This window comes from Pelophylax lessonae, assembly GCF_965119305.1.
Source record: "Pelophylax lessonae genome assembly, chromosome: 1".
Lineage (NCBI taxonomy): Eukaryota > Metazoa > Chordata > Amphibia > Anura > Ranidae > Pelophylax > Pelophylax lessonae.
In genome coordinates this window covers 222702529-222728675 of record NC_138768.1, presented here as the reverse complement: position 1 = coordinate 222728675, position 26147 = coordinate 222702529, and the positions used below count along the sequence as shown (strand labels likewise).

Genomic DNA, 26147 nt, shown 5'->3' with positions numbered 1-26147 from the left:
AGGGTTTTTGAATCACAAAGATGTGAGAATAAAACCCTGTTCCTAGTTCTTCTCTGGGGACTGGGATTATTACTTTGTAATCCACAAGGTCCCCTAACCGAAGATTCAAGGCAGAGGCCTTGACTGGATCCCTGAGAAGATTTGCGATCAGGATTCTTTCTGGATGTAGAAGACAGAACTCCAGCCTGTGTCCTTGGCCTACAAGGTCTAGAATAAAAGGGCTGGAAGAAATCCTCTTCCACAGTGGGAGGAAGGCCTCTAATCTTCCTCCCACCCTGAGAGGGGGGTCATTGGGGCTTGTCGGGGTGTTGAGGAGGGTTAAACAGAATGTTGCCCCTCCCCTTTCCTTTATGCCCGGTCCAATGTTTTTTGAAATTTTGCTGGGTTTCAAAAGACTTCTGCTGTTTACCCCTGCCACGAACATTCCTCTGAGCATAGGGGAACTTCTTCTTCTCTGGGAATCCCTTCTTTTTATCTGCTGTACGCTCCAGGGCTTCTGTTAGGCCTGGGCCAAAGAGGTGGTCGCCTGTGAAGGGAAGACCACAAAGGCGAGATTTAGAAGTAACATCACCTGACCATGTCTTGAGCCATAGGCTTCTTCTGGCCGTATTAGCCAGGGCTGAGGTCCTTGCTGCCATTCTTACAGCTTCAGCTGAAGAATCCGCCAGGAATCCAATTGCCTGGAATAAGAGCGGAAATGATTTATTAATCTGTTCCCTTGATGTGCCAGCAGACAGGTGTGTTTGGATCTGAGATAGCCACAGCTCTAGGTGTCTGGCTATGCAGGTGGATGCCAGGGCTGGCTTTAAGCTCATAATGGAGGCTTCCCAGACCCTACGCAAAGAGACATCAGTTCTCTTATCCATAGGGTCCTTTAGTGCTCCCGAATCCTCAAATGCCAAGTCAGTGCTTTTGGAGATTCTGGAAAGGGAGGCATCCAGCTTAGGGATTTTGTTCCAGGGCTGCTCCCCACTGTTGTCAAATGGATACCTTCTTTTCAAAGTTCTTGGAAAAAAGGGCTTTTTATCAGGAGAATTCCACTCCTGTTTGATCACATCCAATAGGGAGCTATGCACAGGGAACACTCTAGCATTCTTTTTATGACTAGTGTACATTAAGTCATGCTTAGAGAGATGCACTTCTTCCTCCTCAATCTCTAGGTGGTATAAACTGCTTTGAGTAAGTTATCTACATCCTCCAAGCTCAATTTACAGTTGGAGCTATCATGGGAATCATTGCCTTTATGTTCCTCCCCTGATCCTGATCCTTCTTGCTCCCCACCAGAAGAGTGGGAAGAAGAAACCTCCTCCTCCAAACCCACCGGGTCATTTAAGGATGGTGGAGCCTGAGCTGGGGTGGAAGGCTGGACTGGTGCCTGCATCTTCTCAACGAGAGTTTTAAATGAACTAATCGTACTTTTTAGCTCATCTCTCACTGAGGTTAGCATTTTCTGGGAAGAGACTGTAGGGTCGTCTTTGACCAGTTTAGCTATGCATGCCCGGCACACTACTTTGTTCCAAGAGGAACTTAATCTTTCTCCGCATACAGCACATTTCTTTTTGGGGGGCTGAGGTGGGTTATTGTCCTGAGCCTTGGCCTGGAAGACAAAAGACAAGAGAATTATAATTTAGGAAAACTTGTCCACCTCCCACCTCCCGCTTATCCCCCACCTCGTGATAAAAAAGAGGGAGCGGTGCTGCTTACCCCTAGCCCCTAACGATAGAAAAAGAGAGGGGGGAAGGGGAACGGAGTTCCTAACAGGTATCTGCAAATAGGGTGTACATTCCCCCTTGCTTACCTGAGAGGTGCCGATGCCAGAGCCGACTTCCACCGCCTGTGCGGTTACTGTCGTGTCCATCGCTCTGTATGGTGGTCCCAGCACTGCTGTTTCCCCCTAACATCGGTCGCCCATTCGTACTCACTGTTCGCGCCTTCGGAAACTGGAACGAGGGTTTCCGGCGCCCGCGGATGCCGTCACTGCGCCGGAAGTGACACTGTCGCTTCCCGTGGGGCCAGAGTGGATACGCTGAGTTCCGCCCCCTCCGTTTTTGGCGCCAACTTCAAAATTTCTTCCGAAGTTAGCGGTTCACGGGTACACAGCACTGCTGCTCCAAGGAACCAGCCGACCAACGGAGTGGACTCCCCAACGTTCCACCAGACAGCATCCGTAGTCCTGCCGAGAGGCTAGAAGAACAGGAGACAGCGGTCAGCCCCTATTGCGGCACTAAGGGGTACCGCTATGGGCTGAGGAGATGCATCTTTCCAAGTCTTCCAAGGACAGTCCAGGAGACCGGGAGCTTCAGTTCCAGGAACATGTTACCCCCTGTCCGGAGGAAACACTAAATACTGAAGGTGAGGACTAAGGCACCGCCTTTTATTTGAATTTTGGAATGTGTTTCCTGTCCCTGGGGGAGGAGCCTAACGTCTCATGGGCTGTCCTGGAAGACGACTTTGAGAAAATAGGGTTCTGTTCCGTTCCAAAAAAACGGAACAGAACTGAAAGGACACAAATCGGATGTCAGCGGATGGTCATCCGCTAACATCCGCAATCCCATTGACATACATTATGTCCGTATATCACCCGTAAACGGATGGGGTGATTTACGGACATACGGAACGTCCGTGTGAAAGAGCCCTGAGTGACACATAAATTGCGAAGTGGAAGGAAAATGCTAAATGGTTTTCAAAATGTTTTATAAATAAGGATCTGAAAAATGTGGTGTGCCTTTGTATTCAGCCCCCCTGAGTCAATACTTTATAGAACCACCTTTTTCTGCAATTACAGCTGCAAGTCTTTTTAAGTATGTCTATACCAGCTTTGCACATCTGGAGAGTGAAATTTTTGCCCATTTTTTTTTGCAAAATAGCTCAAAGTCTTGCCACTGATTCTCAATTGGATTTAGGTCTGGACTTTGACTGGGCCATTCTAGCACATGAATATGCTTTGATCTAAACTATTCCATTGTAGCTCTGGCTGTATGTTTAGGGTCATTGTCCTGCTGGAAGGTGAACCTCCACCCCAGTCTTTTGCAGACGCTAACAGGTTTTCTTCTAAAATTTTGTATACATCAACAAACAAAATGGCCCCTGCCCCCACCTATAACTGGTCTTCATAGCAAAGAGCACATGGAAGGGCAACACATGGGAGACAAAAGCAGAAAAAAAATTCTCAGCTCAATTCACCAACCAGTTTGCTAACCAACTGAATTAACCTGTCTAACAGTATGCGTTAAAAACAGGGGTTTAGTTAGCACACATTTGCAAACGCATGTGTAAACTGCAGGGCCACTTCTGGTCACCCTGTATTACCTGCAGTCTTAAGGCCCCGTTCACATTGCAGCGACCCGACTTTGCCGGGCGACCTCATAGGTCGCGGCGCGCTGCTCGCCCCGCGACCTCGGAGCGGCCGGCACGGACTTCATAACATTGAAGTCTATGCAGGTCGCCTCAAAGAAGCTCCGGACCCTTTTTCTAAGTCGGAGCGACTTGTGTCGCTCCTATTAGAACGGGTCCGCAGCTTCTCTATGGAAGGCGACCTACGGCGACCTGTCAGGCGACCAGGTCGCCTGACAGGTCGCCCCAGTGTGAACGGGGACTCAACCCCCGTACACACGTACGGATCGTCGTCATACAAATGTTCGTCTTTTCTCCCCGGGATGTCGGTGTCTGTTGAAAAGTGCAAAGACAGCACAAGGACAGCACAAGAATTTTGTCCGCAGACTTCAGCTGACTGCAGAAGTGATGTCATGTAATGGTTAACTTTCCCTGTGTTTTTTATTTTCTGAGCATGCCCAGTCTTGCAAATCTGCGGTCTGTCGGCTGATTTCTGTACTGACAGGCGAACAATCGTCCGTTCTGGTGTCCGCAGACAAAAATTTTCATGTTTGCAAGAAAGACTCTTGTCCGCGGATTGTGCGCAGACAGCTGTCGGAGGCACCATACTAACACGCGTACAATCGGCAGATCTTTCGTCCGCCGACGTTTGTATGACGACGATCCGTACGTGTGTACGGGGCTTAACAGTCAACAGAGGTAACACAGTTCACAGTCAATACATAGGGACAACTGTTGTAGTACTAAATACTCAGCATTTTTAGCTCAAAGTTGAACTAAAGGCAAAACTTTTTTTTCCATTTTGGATAGAGTAAGGGAGGGTTATAACCCGTCAGATTCTTTTTCACCTTCTGTGTCCCATTGCAGAGATTTCTCTTCACTTCCTGTCCCATAGCCAAACAGGAAGTGATAGGAAATCCCTGTAAACTGGGGGAATTCCTTGGGGTAACCAGAACTAGTGTCCCCATTGGAAGATTTCCCCTCTATAACTTTACTGGGGACAACCTAAAATGTGGGATTTCCTTTTACTTTCATCAATAATGATAAACAGGACAAATAGAGGGGGTAAATCTCCCTAACAGGGGCACAGACAGCAATAAAAACTGACAGGTGTTCTAATCCCTCTCCACTCTATCCAAAACTAAAAAAAAAAAAAAAAAAAAAAAAAAAAAAAAAAAAGGTTTTGCCTTTAGTTCTACTTTAACATGGCTGTAGGCAGGTGGTTTTCTACATTAGGCTCAGATCACACTGCTGCGACGTGGGAATCCGACTTGTGAGACCCCAAGTTGTAGGATATAACACATTTTATGTTTTCCCTATGCGAGCTGTCTTAACTGATGCTACACAAGTCGCTCAGACTTTAGAAAAGGTTCCTGCACTGCTTTGATCCGACTTGGATGCGATTTCAGCCCTTGTATAGGCTCCAAAATAGCATCCAAGCTGAAAGGAAGTAGCAAGCAAAGTCACATAACTTTCCCGTTGCAGCAGTATGAACTGAGCCACAAAGTGGTTGTTACCTTTAAACAGAAATTAACTGCCAATTCCTCCATTTTAACAACGCAAAACACTTAGTGTTTTTTTTTTTAAGGAAGCCTGTCAATACCTTTTTTTTCAAATATATTTAGGCCGGTCACGTGACTCCTTGTCGCTATCCTATTCCGATCCAGGGCTATATCGGGAGGGGGCGAGATCTCCCTCCGACATCAGTCGGGGATGTCACGTGACCGCCGTGCTGGCCGCTCCGCCCATTCCCACTGTAGCCCTGGATTGGAGTAGGAGAGCCTCTATAGCTTAAAAGGGTATTTACAGGCTTCATTTTAAAAACACTTATAGAGTGCATTATGCCTTGAAAAAACAGAGAGGCTGGCAGTGGTAATCAGGGCTCAGCAACCATGATTATTGTGGTCAGGGAACAGAGGGGGACACAGGAACTGGCAAGATCAGCCAGGTTTTTTACAACTTGGAGAGGGGCAGATTAGACAGCACATGCACTGTGCTGTTTAACCTGCTATAAAGGAAACAGGAGCCTTTTATTTTATTTTTTTAAGGGTTACAAAAACTTTAAAAAGGTAAAAAAAAAAACTTTTATATTCCAAACACATCTCCCACCCCCACTCCCAAATACTTACCTGAGCCAGATATCGATCAAGCGCTGTGCACAAGACTGCTCGCTCTCTCTCCTCACAGGCTCAGAGACAGCAGCAGGAGCCAAGCAGGGGGTGGGGCCTGAGCCACACTGTGGCTCAACAGTCACACATAGCCTAGCTCAAGAGCGAGCACGCACAAGTGCCCCAATAGCAAACGGCTTGCTAAGAACCACAATTTTGTTCTCTAGGGCCTTTGCTTTCAGATAATATATAATGTTTGGGACTGCTAACTAAATCTTCTAGCATAGAGAAATGCAGCTTTTTACATGTATGTGAACATTTTCAAAATTGCAAAAGATTACTGATCCCAAAAAAGTCTCTAAATATGGATTCATGAAATTATTAAAAAAATGTGCACAATAAAGAGATGCAGCAAACGTTACCCTAGTTAGTACATGGAAGAAGATGAAAGGCCTTCCATATGTGCGATAAAGTGATATTATAGCCATTTTTTTTTTATAAAACCAGACATTAATTGCAGTATGCGTACTTACATTGCTGAATTTTTTTTTTCTTTTTGGTGTTGCTCTCCTGCCTTCAGGGTGTCCCCTGTGCCTGTTGGGGATCCTAACTGAGCCTTCACTTTGCGGTGGTGATTGACAGCACCTTGCCAGCTTTGGCTTTGGGTGTTGGGTGTCTCTTGCACTGCCTGTGTGTGTGGTGCTGGGGGCGGCTGGACATAAGCTTGTTTCAAAACGGAAGCGCGTGCAAAATGTAGACTCTGGCCGGACTACATAGGTCATGGTGGTGCACAGGGGGCACTCACATACCTGAAGTTAGGCAGTGCTACTGGAGGTCAGTATGAGCAACACAAACGGAGGAAAAAAAAAAAACGCATCTTATTTTCCAAAAGGAAAAAAATGGCTTTAATATCACTTAAAGGGATTATAAGACCCCCGTTCAGACAGGGGCGACGCGACTTGCTGGGGTGACCTGTGAAGTCTCGGTGCACGGCGCAACATGCACGGACTTCATATCATTGAAGTCAATGCAAGTCGCCTCCAGGTCGCCCCAAAGTAGTACAGGACCCTTTTTCTAAGTCGGAGCGACTTGTGTCGCTCCTATTAGAACGGGTCCTGTGCTAATCAATGGCAGACGACCCACCGCGACTTGTCAGGCGAAGTCGCGCTAGTGTGAATGGGGTCTTAAGACTTCTATTTCCTCTTAAAATAATAAACATGCTTTAATGGAATTATTATATTATTGCATTGGCTCTGCCTCTTCTGTGTCTGCTATTGGGGCAGATGTGCGATCTGGCTCGCGAGCTAAGCTGCGTGTGTCCAAAGACACACACAGACACACACAAGGGATCGATCGATATCGGTTTTTCATCGATACCAATATTTTGGTCATCGCGTATCGGTATCGGCCGATCTTTTCGTACATTTTTAAAAAAAAATTATTTGTTATTTTTGTTACTTGACAGGTATTCTTGTGGAGGGATCTGGGGTCCAAAAGACCCCAAAACCCTCCTCTGCACTTAAAAGTATTCAAAACACCAAGTTTGGCTGTTTTGAAGGCTCCGTTTCCACTACCGCGGCTACGAAGTCGTGCTACTTCTAGCGCGACTTCGTAATGAAAGTTGTTTGCGGCTTTCAGTGCGACTTGTCCCTCATTATAGAGGGAAGTCGCACTGAAGTCCACGAACTACTTTTGAAGTCGCCGCAACTCAAGTCGCAGCAGTGAAAAAGGGCCGAAATTGAAATGAATGGCTTTTGACTTGCTGTGCGACTTGACATGTGTCGCACAGCAAGTCGCAATAGTGGAAACGAAGCCGAATGCTGTAATTGTTTTGAATCTGGCGCCATTACCCGGAAGTGATGTCATGACATCACTTCCGGGTTTTTGCATGGAGACCCGATCAGAGCCGAATGCAGCTTTGATCAGGTCTTCGGCGGCCGTGCAGGCTTGTTGCCCGGGTCTCCTAGTGGGACGGGAAGCCCGGGCGAGCCGCGGAAGTAGGGTAGGGGGAGTGTGGGTACGTCCCCTCACGCTCCTTGTAATGACAGCCGAGCGGTTTCTCAGCCGCATCGGTTGTCATTAGAAGACAGCCAACCGTCAGCTATGGACGCCGGTACCGGGATGATGCCTCTAGCTGCAAGCATCACTCCGGTACAAGCACTTTCCGTAATATCGGTCACCTTGGTGGGCGATTCCGATATATCGGGGAAAGTGCATATCGCCCCTCGATATACCGGCTTTGCCGATAATCGGTCGATCACTAACACACACACACACACACAACTCTGCTCCCAGCTCCCAGGATTTGATTGACAGCAGCAGGAGCCAACGGCTCTTGCTGTTGCTTTTCTGTGAATGCAGGGAGGGAGGGAGGAGAGGGCAGCTACAGATAGGCACAGCGCTGGATTGAGTGAAGACTCAAGTAAGTATTTTTGGGGGATGGTGGTGAGGGGGCACTACTGTTACCGAGACATTTTTTTACTTTAATGCAGAGAATGCATTAAAGAGGTATAAAAAATGTTTAGAGTCTTTAGACTTTAAAACCAATGGTTGCAAAGGCAGAAGCTTTTTTTTATCCTAATGCATTCTATGCATTAGGATAAAAAAAAAAACCTCTGTGCACCAGCCTCCCTCATAGTTACCGGAGGTCCTTCTCGATCCAGTGATGTTGCACAAGAGACTCGGCTGTCCAGGACTCTCCCTCATTGGCTGAGAAAGTAGCGTTGTACCATTGGCTCCCACTGTCAACCAAAGTCAGTGAGCCAATGAAAAGAGAAAGTAGGCAGGGCCGGGCGTGGCTCAGTGTCTGAAAGGACCTGAGAAAGGAGGATCTGGGCTGCTCTGTGCAAAATCACTGCACAGAGCAAGTATGCCATTTTTTTTTTGTTAAAAATAACAGAGACTTTAGTAGCCTTTTCAGCAAAAAAGAAAAGGTGAATGAACACAATGTGTGATGAGCGGTCAGTGCAGTGGACCAGGGATTGAATTCCCCGCTTTTTTCCCTCTTCTTTCTACAGTGCTTCTGGGACAGGTCAAAGCTATTGTGTTTGGTCATCACCGGCACAGAGCATACCTTGGATCCATCCTGGAACCGCTGCAGAAAGAAGAGGGTATAAGAGGCATCTAAGACTGTTTCACCAGCTGAGTGGGCGCTCAAAGCTACTCACCCACAGAGATAGGAGGCTAGGGATGCGGGGAGGATATACACTGCGCCAAAAAAAATTAAAGGAACACTTTTTATTCATCAGTACAGAATCAAGTCAATTAAACTCCTGGGATAATGATCTGGTCAGGTAAGTAGCAGAGGGGGTTGTTAATCAGTTTCAGCTGCTATGGTGGTAATGAAATTAACAACAGGTGCACAGGGCAACAATGAGATAATCTCCAAAATAGAAATGGTTTACAGGTGATGGCCACTGAAATAATTTTCCCTTACTCATCTTTTCTGACTGTTTTTCACTAGTTTTACATTTGGCTAGGGTCAGTGTCACTACTGGTAGCATGAGGCGATACCTGGACCTTATAGAGGTTGCACAGGCAGTCCAACTCCTCTAGAATGGCACATCAATACGTGCAATTGCCAGGTTTGCTGCGTGTTCCAGCACAGTCTCAAGAGCTTGGAGGAGATTCTAGGAGACAGGCAGTTACTCCAGCAGAGCTGGACAGGGCTGTAGAAGGTCCTTAACCCATCAGTAGGACCAGTATCTGCTCCTCCGTGCACAGAGGAAAAAGAAGACCACTGCCAGAGCCCTACAAAATGACCTCCAGCAGGCCACTGGTGAGAATGTCTCTGACCAAACAATCAGAAACAGACTTCATGAGAGTGGCCTGATGTCCTCTATTGGGCCCTGTGCTCACTGCCCATCACCAAGGAGCTCCATTGGCATTTGCCATTAAACACCAGAATTGTCAGGTCCGCCACTGGTGCCCTGTGCTTTTCACAGATAAGAACAGGTTCACCCTGAGCACATGTGACAGGCGTGAAAAGGTCTGGAGAAGCCGTGGAGAACGCTATGCAGCCTGTAACATCATTCAGCATGACCGGGTTGGTGGTGGGTCAGTGATGGGCTGGGGAGGCATATCCATGGCGGGACGCACAGACCTCTACAGGCTACACAACGGCACCGCCATTAGAAATCAGGATGAAATCATTGGACCCATTGTCAAACCCTACAATGGTTTAGTGGATTCTGGGTTACTCCTGGTGCACGACAATGCCCGCCCTTATGTGGCGAGAGTATGCAGCCAGTTCCTGAAGAATGAAGGAACTGATACCACTGAAAGACCCCCATGCTCGCTGACCTAAATCCAATATAACGCCTCTGGGACATTATGTTTCGGTCCATTGGATGCCGCCAGGTTGCACCTCAGTCTGTTCAGGAGCTCAGTGATGCCCTTGTCCACATCTGGAAGGAAATACCCCAGGACATCATCTGACGTCTCATTAGGAGCATACCCCGACGTTGTCAGGCATGCATACTAGCACATGGGGGCCATACAAACTACTGAGTACCATTTTGAGTTGCTGCAATAAAATTTCAGCAAAATGAACTAGCCTGCTGCATATTTTTTTCACTTTGATTTTTGGGGGTGTCTTTGAATTCAGCCCTCTGTAGGTTGATCATTTTAATTTCCATCAAACAATGTGGCATCCTTTCCTTCCTAACACATTACCCGATCCATATCAGTATAGATATCCAGCATGAGATTTTTCTGCATTGAGATATGATGTGTTTTCAAAGTGTTCCTTAAATGTTTTTGAGCAGTGTACATTTTTTTCTGAAAAGGTGTCTTTTTAAAGCAGGGGAGGTTTATTTCTATTGAGATATTGTGCATACTTTAGCAGTAATGAATAAACACATTTTTGACATTTCTTTTTGGGGAGAATGAGATCATTGTGATGGTGCAGACAGGCACCTGGATTTTCTGATAAATAGATATCTAGACCAGATCAATTAAGGTTTGGCATAGGACTAGGAAACATACAGAACAATACCTGCGCCTTAGAATGCCAAAGTATTGCTGTAACAGAGGAATTATTTTCTCTAAGATACAATGAACATATCCATGAGACAGCAATTTATAAACGGCTTCATGGTATGTGCTACTAATCTGGGTGAAAAATACGACCCCTTTCTTTGTTGAAGGTAAAGATATTTTCAGTTCACTTTCCAATTATTATAAGAACAAATGATTCATTGGGAATGTTCAATATGGAATGGAATTGTACATTTAATAAGGAATCAGCAGATTTCACATATGCTCCTGGATGAAAACCTATTAAATAGAACCAGTAACCCTTCCATTTCTGGTTGCTGGTTTTAGAGGGGTGACTAATATCAAAATATATTCTGCTCTTAAAAGAAAACCATTGTAGCCTGCTAACTGGTAAGCATACCATAAGTAATTTATGGCCGTGTTAATCCATGTACATAGACTATGGTAAGATATCTTGAGGAAGATATATAAACTTTTTTTAAAGTTGTCAACTAACCCTCTTAGCTATTACCACATTTTACTGCAATAACAGTAAAGAACCCTTGTCTCAATCCAGGGCCGGAGCAACCATATGGCAGCTGCCTGAGGGTGCCAGCGGGGATTCAGATCTTTACCCGATCCCCAGGCATGTGTTTTTTTTTTTTTGTTTTTTTTTACACACCCCCCCAACCACTATACCAGCCGGGAGTGTGCGTACTTCAGTAAAGCGGACTGTCAGCATTCATGTGGAAGTGATACCAGCGGCTTTAAAGCCGCATATCACTTTCACAACCACTGCCGCCATGTGGCGCCCACACTCCACTATGTTCACCAGGTTCCGCTGACCCACCTGTGGACCCAGTGCAATCATAGTAGATGTTATATGGGAAATAAAAAATATCAAATTTCTTCATGAATTCTGGCCAAAATGAATTTTGCTGTAATCACCATGTCGGATGTCACATCAAGGATCTAACGAGGATCCAACTTCAATGTTATTGAATGGGCTGAAAACAGATCAACGTCGGATCAAAGTAGTGCAGGAACCTTTTTCAAAGACGGGCGGACTTGTGTCGGACCAGTTAAGATGGCTCTCATAGGGGAGCACATATCAATGGTTCCCTAAGTTGCATCAGTGCAGTGGCGTAGCGTGGGTTGTCAGCACCCGGGGCAAGGCAAGTAATTTGCGCCCCCTAATTCACGGGATTTTAGCACTCAAGTCTCTTCCACTAGATTAGTTAAAGAAACCCTTACCCCCTAAGCACATGTATTGTTTGTTATAGAAACAAACATTGCCCCCTTCCAATGTAGAGAAACCAGCGTGCCCCTTTTCAATGCAGAATGATCAGCATGCCCCCCTTTCAATGCAGAATGATCAGCGTGCCCCCCTTTCAATGCAGAGAGACCAGCGTGCCCCCTTTCAATGCAGAGAGACCAGCGTGCCCCCTTTCAATGCAGAGAGACCAGCGTGCCCCCTTTCAATGCAGAGAGACCAGCGTGCCCCCTTTCAATGCAGAGAGACCAGCGTGCCCCCTTTCAATGCAGAGAGACCAGCGTGCCCCCTTTCAATGCAGAGACCAGCATGCCCCCTTTCAATGCAGAGACCAGCGTGCCCCCTTTCAATACAGAGTGACCAGCGTGCCCCCTTTCAATGCAGAGAGACCAGCATTCCCCCTTTCAATGCAGAATGACCAGCGTGCCCCTTTTCAATGCAGAATGACCAGCGTGCCCCCTTTCAATGCAGAGAGACCAGCATGCCCCCTTTCAATGCAGAGAGACCAGCGTGCCCCCTTCAATTTATAGAGAGATCATCGTGCCCCCTTTCAATGCAGACGGACCAGCGTGCCCCCTTCAATGCAGAGAGACTTACCTACAGCGGCGGCTTTTCCTCAGTTCTCCGCGTCTCCGAGTCCTCCTGCCTCCTACTCAGGGAATGGCATGCGATCGCCTTTCGGCCAATCAGGAAGCAGGTCTTGGACCAGCTTCCTGATTGGCCAGGAGGAGGATCCGTGTGACAATAGCGAATTTTCATTCGCTATGGTCACACAATGGGTGGGCTCGGGGCGCACTGCTGGGTTTACAATCACTTTAAATGGATAGGTTGAAGAGTGAACATTCCCCTATAAATCACTGTATGATAACTAGAACATTACTTTGTTTGGGCCAGTTTGGTTAAACAAATTCTAACCGTGTCAGAACATCATGGATGCTGGGGCTGCTGTAATATTGTATTTGACAAAGGCTCCTACAGTGTAAGTGCTGTTGTCTTTCTGGAGGGGTACGAGCAACTTCCCCTCTGCTGCTGGAAACAGAAAGAGTCACTGCCATTAAGGAACAGGACTTTCAGTATTTTTCAAGGAGAACAAGCCATTCTCCGATTGGCAGAGATTGTGATGTCATCTGCCTGACTTTCCATATTGGCCAATCAGAGAAAGCCTTGTATTCATTAAAGTGTTACTAAACCCAGAAGTAAAATCAGTCTGTATATGCAGTAAAGTATGCTGGTTATGCGCACTGTGGAACCTAAGGGGGTTAATCCTCTGCATTGTTTAAGCACTTAAGCCCCGGAAGATTTTACCCCCTTCCTGACCAGGCCCTATTTTGCGATTCGGCACTGCGTGCATTTAACGGACAATTGCGTGGTCGTGCGAAGCTGTACCTAAACAAATTTGACGTTCTTTTTTCCCACAAACAGAGATTTCTTTTGGTGGTTTTTATAACCTGTGCTATTTTTTGATCATGCGCTATAAACAAAAAAAGAGCGACAATTTTGCAAAAATAACAATATTTTTCACATTTTTTTATATGAAATTCCCCCAAAAAAAAAATGTAAAAACCAAAAATTTTATAACATTTTTGGCCAATTTGTTTTCTGCTACGTATGTTTGGTTAAAAAAAAAAAATCGCAATAAGCGTATTTTGATTGGTTTGCGCAAAAGTTATTGCGTTTACTAACTAAGGGAAAGATTTTTGTCATTTTTGTTGTTTTTTTTTAACGAGTAATGGCAGCGATCTGCGATTTTTTTTGCGTGACTGCGACATTGCGGCAGACAAATCGGACCCTTGACTGACATTTTTGACACTTTTGGGGGTACCAGTGACATTACTAAAGTAATCAGTGCTATAAATATGCACTGTTACTGTAAAAATGACACTGGCAGGGAAGGGGTTAACTTTATTGGAGAAGGAGGGGTTAAGTGTGTCCCTAGGGGCGTGCTTCCAACTGTGAAGGGATGTGGCTAGTGGTGTAACTACAGAGATATACGATCCTGCATAGCAGGACCGTATGATCTCTGCACTTACACAGGGGAGAATGACAGGCTGCTTTGTTTACATTAGCCGCCTGCCTTTCTCCCTCTTAACGGATGATCGCGAGTGACCGGCGGAAATCGGGTCCGCCGGTCACTCGCGCAGAGGTGTCCGTGAACAAGCGGGAGTGCACCTCCGGCGGTGCGCGCTCGCCCCCTATTGGCTTACAGGCGAGTGATGTACCCATACGTCACTTTGCCTGCACGGGGCTGACCGCCGCAGTATATGTACTTGCGGCTGTTGGCAAGCGGTTAAAAAGGCTGCTTGATCCTGTCTTCTTTGATCCTCTCCTTCTTTCCACTGTCCCCAATATATTTCCTGATAATATAGAGCAAGAGAACAGGCTGCACATGCTAAGTTTGGTGTATAGAGACTGCTATATACTGCTGATGATAAAAAGGTATATAGCAGTTTATATTTACTAAAATAATTGCATTTCCATTTTCTGTGTACTGTGGGAGACCAGATATAGTGAATGCAGGGTCCTGGATTTGGGAACACTTTAATTGAAAAAATAAAAAAGATGCAAGGCTGATTTTAAATGGCTGGAGGTGTCATGCAGCTGATTCTCTTTGTTTCTGGTGGCAAAGGGAAAGTTGCTTATAGCCCTCCAGGAAGAAAACAGCTTACTGTATGTAGCAAGTTCAACTACAGTGTATTACAGCAGCCGCAGTGGCCCTACCATTCCGAAATATCAAAAATTAATTTTAACCAAGCTGACCCAAACAAAGTATTCCAAGTGGCAGGAAACCTGGAGTTCTTTAATGACTGAAGCAAATTAGTCTTATTGTTTAAAGATCATCAATATTGGCAGACAATCCCGGATGACTGATCCTACTGTACCATATAAAACAAAAAAAAGGAAATACGGATCAACCCAAATCTATTCTACAGACCAACAAACATGGCTTCTCCAAGAGAAGGCCTAGCACCAAGGCAGCCCGCTCAGTGTATAAACCTACTCACCCAACAGGACAGATATTCTTTGGAATCATGGTGCAGTAATCAGATTTTCCAAACATCATCCCATGTCTATGGATATTTAAAAAGGGACATAACCTGGGCAGACATGGGTCAGTTTTTTCATTCAACCAGCAGGTCAAATGAAAAACTGACCGAATTCTCCAATCCACACACTCAATGTGGATGGGGGAATCCTCCCCACTGAGTCACTAAAACTGGACCACACAGAATCTGGGGCAGATGGGCTTAGCAACCAATCAGCTTATTCAATTAGGCTTTGGCAATAAGGCTTCATTCACACTTGTGCAACTTGTCATGCAATTATGGACACAAAGTCGCATGACAAGTCACAGCCCATGTATTCCAATGCAAGCCGTTCAAATCGATGTGGCTTAAAGTGGTTGTAACCTACAAAAAAAAAAAAAATAAATCCTGTGTTACCTCATAGCAGGTTGGACACGGTGGTTGTGCTGTCTAATCTGCCCCTCTCTATGCTGTAAAACACCTCGCTGATCCTGCCAGTTTCTGTGTCCCCCCTCTCTGTACTGACCACGATAATCATGGCTACTAAGCCCTTATTACTGTGGTCAGTTTAAGTGCCTCCGTCATCTGCCGCTCTCCTCGGTCCCCCTCACTCCTACCTCCCTGCCTGTCAGCTCCTGTGTGTGAGCCGTCTCCCTGTGCCCCCCTCCTGCCCCTATTAGTGGTACTGTACAAAAATGTCACTGCCAGCCCCTCTCTTTTAGGCAGCTTACACATGATACTCCTGTTAGAGCATCTACGTTTTCTGGCGTAATTGTAATGCGCTCAATTTCGCGCACTTTCGCGCTTATGCACTCGCGCAAATGTGCATAAATGCGCGTAAATTTATTCTAGCGTTCTTGATATTCAATTGGCATTTTGGGTCATTTGAGCGTATTTGTGCGCATCAGGCGCAAATTACTGACCAAAAATGCAGATTTTTCTATTTTGTTCTTACTGAAGAAAACGCGGTGCTCATTTACGCGGCTGTGTGCATAGGCACATTAAGAATGAATGGGCTCTATTTTAGCTCAGAAAAAAAGAAAGCTGTACTGAGCATTTTTAAGCTGCAGTGTGCAAGAGGCCTTATGCAGCCATAATACACAGTGTGTTTGTTGAAAACTAAGAATGTAAATACCTTTTATATAGATCTCTTCAGGCCGGTCACGTGACTCCTGACCACTCTCCGCCCCTCAACTACTGGCTACAGTGGGAGGGCCTGAGCGGTGAGCACAGCGGTCACGTGACCTCCCCAGCTGACGTCACAGGGAGATCTCGGCCCCTACCATTGTAGCCTATAGATGGAGTAGGAGAGCGGCCAGGAGTCACGTAACAGGCCTGAAGAGCTCTGCAAAAAAGGTATTTATAGGCTTTGTTTTCAGCAAACACTTACACTGTGCATTATGGCTGCATAAAGAGGGGCTGGCAGTGACACTTTTTAAAGGTTACAAACACTTTAAAGTCATGCTTTAAAAAGGTTTATAGGGGTATGGTGGAATGGTAGGGAATGCCTTGTCCATAAATTATAAAGAAAGGAATACCCTCCTTGTTAGAGAACTTTTGAAGGTGGCATTAATAAAAAAAGTGTTAAAAAAAAAAATTGCAGCAAGAAACAGAATACAATCATCACAGCATGAGTGTATGAACATAACCTTTATATAGCAAAATCTACAGACATCCGACGCGTTTTGAATAATGAGGTATTATATATTTTCTTCAGGGATGCTCTTATGTAGAGAGGAGAATGTTCTACAAAGTAAACAATTAGGGAAGTATATTTCTGAGTTGACAGGAGCATACAACAGTATCTAAATCACATAGAATAATATAACTAACCACGCTGTATGGAAGGGTGTACATAGCTGCAAATAGATTAAAAGCAAGAATGAAGATACAAGGCTGTCTCTCAAACACCACAGACAGCTTTGTATCTTCGTTCTTGCTTTTAAACTTTTTGCAGCTATGTACACCATCCATACAGCGCGGTTAGTTAGATTATTCTATGCGAGATTGATAAGTTTAGAGCTCATTTGTCTAAATTGAAACTTTTAATAATCCTATATGCTGTGTGATAAAACTGCACATTTTAAGCCTCGTACACACGCAACGGTTATCAGCCGACCGATCGGTCGACTTTTGTCCAGTGTTGGTTGAAATGTGCTCTAGACTGCACACGAATTTTCTCGTGCCAACAAAAACCAACTTCAGAAGTGATGTCATGTGTTGGTTTACTTTCCCTGTGTTTTTTCTTCTCTGAGCATGCCCAGTCTTGCTCATCAGATTTTTGTCGACCGAAATCTGTACTGACTGAGGAACAATCGGCCGTTCTGTTGACGGCCAACAAAAATTTTATAGCCTGCACACCAGATTTTGTTCGGCCGAAAAGTCGGAGTCGGTTGTCGAAAGCATCATACTAACAAACCGAAAATCGGCCGATAATTCACGGCCAACTATCGATGCGTGTGTACGAGGCATTAGAGTGGCCTTTTATTGTGGGCAGCCTAAGGCACACCTGTGCAATAATCATGCTGTCTAATCAGCATCTTGATATGCCACACATGTGAGGTGAATGGATTATCTCAGCAAAGGAGAAGTGCTCACTAACACAGATTTAGGGCTCTTTCACATGGATGTTGCGTATATCCGTAAATCACCCCATCCGCTTGCGGATGATATACGGACATAATGAATGTCTATGGGATTGCGGATGTCAGCGGATGACACCGATGACATCCGATTTTCGTCCTTTCAGTTCTGTTCCGTTTTTTGGAACGGAACAGAACCCTATTTTTGTTTCATTTAAAATGGAACGGACGCAAAATCAGATGTCAGCGGTGTCATTCGCTGACATCCGCAATGCCCATAGACATACATTATGTCCGTATATCATCCGCAAACGGATGGGATGATATGCGGACATACGGACCGGATGACACAAGTGTCATCCGTGTCCGTGAAAAAAAAAAAAAAGTGCCGGAGCGGATCGCAATACGGTCCGCTCCGTGTGAAAGAGCCCTTAGACAGATTTGTGAACAATATTTGAGAGAAATTGGCCTTTTGTGTACATAGAAAAAGTCTTAGATCTATGAGTTCAGCTCATGAAAAATGGGGGCAAAAACAAAAAAGTGTTGCGTTTATAATTTTGTTTAGTGTATATTTGTTTGCCAATTTAAAACAGTTTCTTGATACTATTTATTTTCACTCTATATTCCAAAGGCTGTTTTTTTTGGAACATGTGACCAGCAGCAGAGGACTAGAAGCTCCTCCTGCCTATGATTCCCTGCAGACAGGCTGGGAAAGATCTGGGTGAAGTGACAGCTGTATATCGATTAGGAAAATAGCACTTGGATTTTTTTTTTTTTTTTAATAATTACAGTGCCGTCATCGATATACAGAAATAGAAGGGGCAAAGTAAATTAAACAGTGTGCGTTTAGTATCACTTTAACTTTTCTCCACTACTCAGAAAGTCACAGGCCATGAACAAGCAGTATCGTAGGTTAGTGATGGAAGCAAGTACTCGGCCCTATTACCTAGACCAGGGTTTCTCAACCAGGGTTCAGTGGAACCCTAGGGTTCCTCCTGAGGGGCAATTTCAAGTTCCTAATGACACCATTGTTCCTTTTAGCTATCTGTAATGGGTAATTCTTCCCAATGGTGACAAAAGTAAGGGCTGTTTCACACGGGCGTTCCTTTTTTTTTGCCCGATCAGTTCCTTTTTTTTTTTTTTTTTTTGTAACGGACACGGATGACACTTGTGTCATCCGGTCCGTATGTCCGTTTTTCATCCCATCCGTTTGCGGATGAAAAACTGACATAATGCATGTCTATGTAAATACGGATGTCTGCGGATGACACCACTGACATCCGTTTTTGCTTCCGTTCCGTTTTTTGAAAGGAAGAAAAAATAGGGTTCTTCTCCGTTCAAAAAAACTGAACTGAACTGAACTGAACTGACAAAAAACGGATGTCAGAGGATGATCATCCTCTGACATCCGTATTTACATAGAGATACATTATGTCCGTTTTTCATCCGCAAACGGATGGGATGAAAAACGGACATACGGAACGCCCGTGTGAAAGAGCCCTAAGGAGCATTTTTCCCACTGACTGTCACACTAATGTGTCAGGAGTTGTAGATTTTTAATTTTTAGCAGGGGTTCCCCGACACCAGAAATTTATTTCCAGGGTTCCTCTGTGTTGAAAAGGTTGAGAAAGGCTGACCTAGACCTTTATTTTGCAAGGTGAATTGTATATTAGATTCACAGATTATAAGGAAAAAACCCATCTGCCACAGACTGTCCTTTGAAATATTACCCAGCCTTTCACAAACAATATGATTACACCAAAATAGCTTGAAAAATATCACATTAGTATTTATTTGTGCTTATCTTAAAATCCATTTAAGTGTAATGGGATAGCATTTAGTAGATCCATGGAGAAGGGATGTTAGTGCTCCAAGCCTGGGATAATCTTCTACAGAAGAAGCATGCCTGAATTTACACTGATTTTTAATGCTGTTTATTTCTCACAGGCATGAGATCAGCTGAATACCCTTATGTGGGCATCAGAAAGAAGCATGAGCTCATAATGACAGACGAAGAACTTGACAATCTGAGCATATGCCTTGCATTTTAAGAGAGGGGGAAAGATTATTAGTCTGCAAACCATTAGGAAACAGAAATAAGTGCTGCACCTGCTATCTGAAGCAAATGACAGATCATACAAAGGGCCGATCTGCTGGGAGAATGTATGTGCAATGATCTCTGGACAAAGGCTCTCTAGGCTGAGTCATCCCTATGACCTGCACTCACAGAATGAGATGGGATAGGGTGTGGAGAGGCAAGTGTCAGACATGTGCCATTACTAACAATGCATTCAGATGATCAGACTATGTATGCCTTTTACATCCCGGATCACATCCGTTAACTGCAATCAACATCATTACTGGAACAAAATAAAAAAAAAAGCATTCAAGGATTATGCCTTCAGTCATTTTTTAATGGAGATTTCAACGCTTACTACAAAAAGTAAACATGTACAGTAAAAAAGACCATTTATTCATAGCCAGGCCTAAACTACAATCAGCCTATTCATCCCTAACCAATGCCATACACACATTACCACTAGATTCCTAATAATGAACAGTGCAAAGATAAATCAAATGTAAGATAAGATTACACTGAGGCAAGTGACATTTCTAAGCAATGTCCCCCATCGCTCTCTTAATTAGTAGTGCCTGGTCACTAGAGTCCAAGCAGCCTTCTGTCACAAGCCTTAGGGCACAGATACAAAAGAATAAAGGGGGATCTCTAGAGGAAATGCTCATCTGACCAAATGTGCTCAGCAGGGCATTCATACATGTAGCCGACGTATGCAGAATACAGTGCGGGCCGTATTCAATGGATTTCTGAAAAAGAGAATGCCGTGTTGGCCACAGGAAACTGACAAGACATCCCTTAGCCTGCACATACAGGATCAACCAGAGCCTACACATACAGGATCAACCTGAGCCTACACATACAGGATCAACCTGAGCCTGCACATACAGGATCAACCTGAGCCTACACATACAGGATCAACCTGAGCCTGCACATACAGGATCAACCTGAGCCTGCACATACAGGATCAACCTGAGCCTACACATACAGGATCAACCTGAGCCTACACATACAGGATCAACCTGAGCCTGCACATACAGGATCAACCTGAGCCTACACATACAGGATCAACCTGAGCCTGCACATACAGGATCAACCTGAGCCTGCACATACAGGATCAACCTGAGCCTACACATACAGGATCAACCTGAGCCTACACATACAGGATCAACCTGAGCCTGCACATACAGGATCAACCTGAGCCTACACATACAGGATCAACCTGAGCCTACACATACAGGATCAACCTGAGCCTGCACATACAGGATCAACCTGAGCCTGCACATACAGGATCAACCTGAGCCTGCACATACAGGATCAACCTGAGCCTGCACATACAGGATCAACCTGAGCCTACACATACAGGATCAACCTGAGCCTACACATACAGGATCAACCTGAGCCTACACATACAAGATCAACCTGAGCCTGCACATACAGGATCAACCTGAGCCTGCACATACAGGATCAACCTGAGCCTGCACATACAAGATCAACCTGAGCCTACACATACAGGATCAACCTGAGCCTACACATACAGGATCAACCTGAGCCTACACATACAGGATCAACCTGAGCCTACACATACAGGATCAACCTGAGCCTACACATACAGGATCAACCTGAGCCTACACATACAGGATCAACCGGGGCCTGCACATACAGGATCAACCTGAGCCTACACATACAGGATCAACCTGAGCCTACACATACAGGATCAACCTGAGCCTACACATACAGGATCAACCTGAGCCTACACATACAGGATCAACCTGAGCCTACACATACAGGATCAACCTGAGCCTACACATACAGGATCAACCTGAGCCTACACATACAGGATCAACCTGAGCCTACACATACAGGATCAACCTGAGCCTACACATACAGGATCAACCTGAGCCTACACATACAGGATCAACCTGAGCCTACACATACAGGATCAACCTGAGCCTGCACATACAGGATCAACCTGAGCCTGCACATACAGGATCAACCTGAGCCTACACATACAGGATCAACCTGAGCCTACACATACAAGATCAACCTGAGCCTGCACATACAGGATCAACCTGAGCCTACACATACAGGATCAACCTGAGCCTGCACATACAGGATCAACCTGAGCCTGCACATACAGGATCAACCTGAGCCTACACATACAGGATCAACCTGAGCCTACACATACAAGATCAACCTGAGCCTACACATACAGGATCAACCTGAGCCTACACATACAGGATCAACCTGAGCCTGCACATACAGGATCAACCTGAGCCTACACATACAAGAAACTGCAGGTCATAATAACAGAGACTACAATAAAGAAGAGACACATCCCACCATGTCTAGGCTATCCACATAGCTCTACAGAACAAACACACTTATAAATAAAAATACACACGCATATGTCTCTAGGAAAGCAAAAAAAAAAAAAAATAATAATAATATATCATAGTTCGGGCTTTATAGATATAAAGACCCAGGCCCATCCTATTTATAGATCCTAAATCCTCCTATAGGGAATACTATGCCCATCCTATCGCAGTATGCGTGTTTCTACAACATAATTATAGGTATATCGCTCTCTCTTAGTGCTCAGGTTCTATAGATGTTTAGAATGACTATACAGTAGTTCTCCCCACAGAAGGGCTCAGGGTCTATAGATATATGTAGTGCTCCCTACGGGTGGGCGCAGGGCCTATAAATGATGGGATAGCTAGGGTATAGGGCTCCCCTTAGGAGGGCTCAGGACCTAAAAATAATAGGATGGGTATAGTGAAATCCACAGAGGGGCTAGTGATACATAGAATGGGTATTGATCTCCCTGTAGGTGGGCTCAGGGTCTATAAATGTATAGGATGGATATAGTGCTCCCTATAGGTGGGCTCAGGGTCTATAGATGTATAGGATGGATATAGTGCACCCTATAGGAATGCTAGGGGTATATAGATGTATAGGATGTGTATAGTGCTCCCTATAGGTGGGCTCAGGGTCTATAGATGTATAGGATGGATATAGTGCACCCTATAGGAATGCTCGGGGTATATAGTGCTCCCTATAGGTGGGCTCAGGGTCTATAGATGTATAGGATGTGTATAGTGCTCCCTATAGGTGGGCTCAGGGTCTATAGATGTATAGGATGTGTATAGTGCTCCCTATAGGTGGGCTCAGGGTCTATAGATGTATAGGATTGGCATAGTTCTCCCTATAGGAATGCTCAGGTTGTACAGATGGTAGAATGGGTATAGTTCTCCCTATAGGAATGCTCGAGGTGTACAGATGGCAGAATGGGTATAGTTCTCCCTATAGGAATGCTCGAGGTGTACAGATGGCAGAATGGGTATAGTTCTCCCTATAGGTGTGCTCAGAGTCTGTAGATGTATAGAATGGGTATAGTGCTTCCTAAAGGAGTGCTCAGGGTCTATAGATGTATAGGATGGTATGGTTCTCCCTATAGGAATGCTCAGTATGTATAGGATGGGTATAGTTCTCCCCATAGGAATGCTTGGCGTGTATAGATGATAGGATGGGTATAGTTCTCCCTATAGGTGTGCACAGGGTCTATAGATATATAAGGATGGTTATAGTGCTCCCTATATGTGGGCTTGGAGTTTATAGATGTTTAGGATGGTTATAGTGCTCCCTATAGGTGGGCTGGAGGTCTATAGATGCGAAGGATGGGTACAGCGCTCCCCAAAGGGGGACTCAGGATCTATAAATGATAAAATGAGTATAGCACTGTTTATACATGGGCTCAGGGTCTATGTATATATAGTACGAGTATAGATGAGTATAGTTCATGATCACTAGCTGATAGGGACAGGTAAAGCGCTCTCTATAGGTCAGCTCAGGGATTATAGGTGGTAGGATGGGTATAAATCTCTCTATAGGAAGGTTCAGAATGTATAGGACAGTATAGCACTTTCTTTAGGAATGTTCAGGGTCTATAGATATGTAGAATGGTATAATGCTCTCTATTGGAGGAGGTCTCAGATTATAGACCCTGAGAATTTCTATAGGGAGCACTGTATCCATCCTATACATCTATATTCTGTGAGCCCTCCTACGGGGAGTACTACCTATCATCTATAGACCCCGAGCCCCCCTAGATCCCCATCCTATCATCTATAGACCCCGAGCCCTCCTAGATCACCATCCTATTATCTATAGACCCTGAGCCCTCCTAGATCCCCATCCCATTATCTATAGACCCCGAGCCCTCCTAGATCCCCATCCTATCATCTATAGAGCCCAAGCCCTCCTAGATCCCCATCCTATCATCTATAGACACCGAGCCCTCCTAGATCCCCATCTTATCATCTATAGACCCCGAGCCTTCCTAGATCCCCATCGTATCACCTATAGACCTCGAGCCCTCCTAGATCCCCATCCTATCATATAAAGACACCGAGCCCTCCTAGATCCCCATCCTATCATTCTGTAGGCCCTGAGCACTCCTAGATCCCCATCCCATCATCTATAGTCCCCCGAGCCCTCCTAGATCCCCATCCTATCATCTATAGACCCCGAGCCCTCCTAGATCCCCAATGGACCCCGAGCCCTCCTAGATCCCCAATGGACCCCGAGCCCTCCTAGATCCCCATCCTATCATTCTGTAGACCCTGAGCCCTCCTAGATCCCCATCCCATCATCTATAGACCCCAAGCTCTCCTAGATCCCCATCCCATCATCTATAGACCCCGAGCCCTCCTAAATCCCCATCCCATCATCTATAGACCCCGAGCCCTCCTAAATCCCCATCCCATCATCTATAGACCCCGAGCCCTCCTAAATCCCCATCCCATCATCTATAGACCCCGAGCCCTCCTAAATCCCCATCCCATCATCTATAGACCCCGAGCCCCCCTAGATCCCCATCCCATCATCTATAGACCCTGAGCCCTCCTAGATCCCCATCCTATCATCTATAGACCCCAAGTCCTCCTAGATCCCCATCCTATCATCTACAGACCCCGAGCCCTCCTAGATCCCCATTCCATCATTCTGTAGACCCTGAGCCCTCCTAGATCGCCATCATCTATAGACCCGAGCTCTCCTAGATCCCCCATCCCATCATCTACAGACCCACGAGCCCTCCTAGATCCCCATCCTATCATTCTGTAGACCCTGAGCCCTCCTGGATCCCCATCCCATCATCTATAGACCCCGAGCCCTCCTGGATCCCCATCCCATCATCTATAGACCCCGAGCCCTCCTAGATCCCCATCCCATCATCTATAGACCCTGAGCCCTCCTAGATCCCCATCCTATCATCTATAGACCCCGAGCCCCCCTAGATCCCCATCCTATCATCTATAGACCCCGAGCCCTCCTAGATCCCCATCCTATCATCTATAGACCCCGAGCCCTCCTAGATCCCCATCCTATCACCTATAGACCTCCTAGATCCCCATCCTATCATCTAAAGACACCAAGCCCTCCTAGATCCCCATCGTATCACCTATGGACCCCGAGCCCTCCTAGATCCCCATCCTATTATTCTGTAGGCCCTGAGCCCTCCTAGATCCCCATCCCATCATCTATAGACCCGAGCCCTCCTGGATCCCCATCCCATCATCTATAGACCCTGAGCCCTCATAGATCCCCATCCTATCATTTATAGACCCTGAGCCCTCCTGGATCCCCATCCTATCATCTATAGACCCTGAGCCCTCCTGGATCCCCATCCCATCATCTATAGACCCCGAGCCCTCCGGGATCCCCATCCCATCATCTATAGACCCTGAGCCCTCATAGATCCCCATCCTATCATTTATAGACCCTGAGCCCTCATAGATCCCCATCCCATCATCTATAGACCCTGAGCCCTCCTAGATCCCCATCCCAGCACAGGATGACAGTGTAATCCATAGGACCAGCCAGTGTGTCAGTAGCCCAGGCCAGTCACATGACCCCCGGTGTCGTCCTTACCTCCAGGTCGGTGTCGCCGGCCTCGGAGACTCCTATCTCGCTGGGTAGTTCGGCCAGGTCGGTTACCCTAATGAGTCCATCGTGCAGGAAGATGGTCTCCTCCTTTACTGACAGCCATTGAGCAGAATCCCCGGCCGTCAGAGAGCCCATGTCTTCTTATTCCGTGCTGTCAGCCGCCAGCCCCGGCCGCTCCCTCATGCCCCGCTCCTCACCCGGTGACCCGCATCTCTCACACACACACACCGAGGAACAGGTCTGCCCGCCTCCACTCTCCTTGCCCATGAACGCCCAAGCCTGCTGGGCACAGAAGGGGCACACTCCCACAATGCCCCGCTGATCGGGATCTCAGCACCAGCACTGAACTGTCAGCAAGACGCCATATTGGCTGGAGGAGCGATCCCGGCGTGCCTTGCGCTGCCTGGGAGAGATCTGCCCGGGTGGAGAGGGGGGGATCGCAGCGCCCATACACTGTGCCGATCACTGTCGGGCTGTCATTGACATAAGGCCATACAGGGCTCTTGGTTTTCTTTTCTGGAGCAGTTAAAACATTCTCCACACACTAGAGGATATTTAAGACTGGCATCAATAAAATGCTGGAGAATGGAGCTGTCAGACACATTTAGCATGAAAACACACACACACACACACACACACACACACACACATATATATATATATATATATATATATATATATATATATATATATATATATATATAAAGGTGCACATTAGTCTTACGTTGTGCGCATACGCTACTGTACTCAAATAGCAGCGCATATCTGCGTACAGACTTCCTCACCCATTCATGTGTATAGGTGGCTCCACCTCAGTACAGTGTCACC

General features: G+C 45.9%; 1 protein-coding gene across 2 annotated transcripts in view; it reads right to left on the bottom strand.

The window, feature by feature from the left end:
* The window catches only part of HECTD4 (HECT domain E3 ubiquitin protein ligase 4), a 335164-nt gene extending 309469 nt beyond the window's left edge, over positions 1-25695 (bottom strand). For both annotated transcript variants that reach the window (XM_082265115.1, XM_082265116.1), the window contains exon 1: positions 25305-25695. In XM_082265115.1, coding sequence (XP_082121241.1) covers positions 25305-25454 — 150 coding nt within the window. In that variant the 5' untranslated portion in view covers positions 25455-25695. The remainder of the gene's footprint in view (positions 1-25304) is intronic.
* Between the last annotated feature and the right edge of the window lie 452 nt (positions 25696-26147).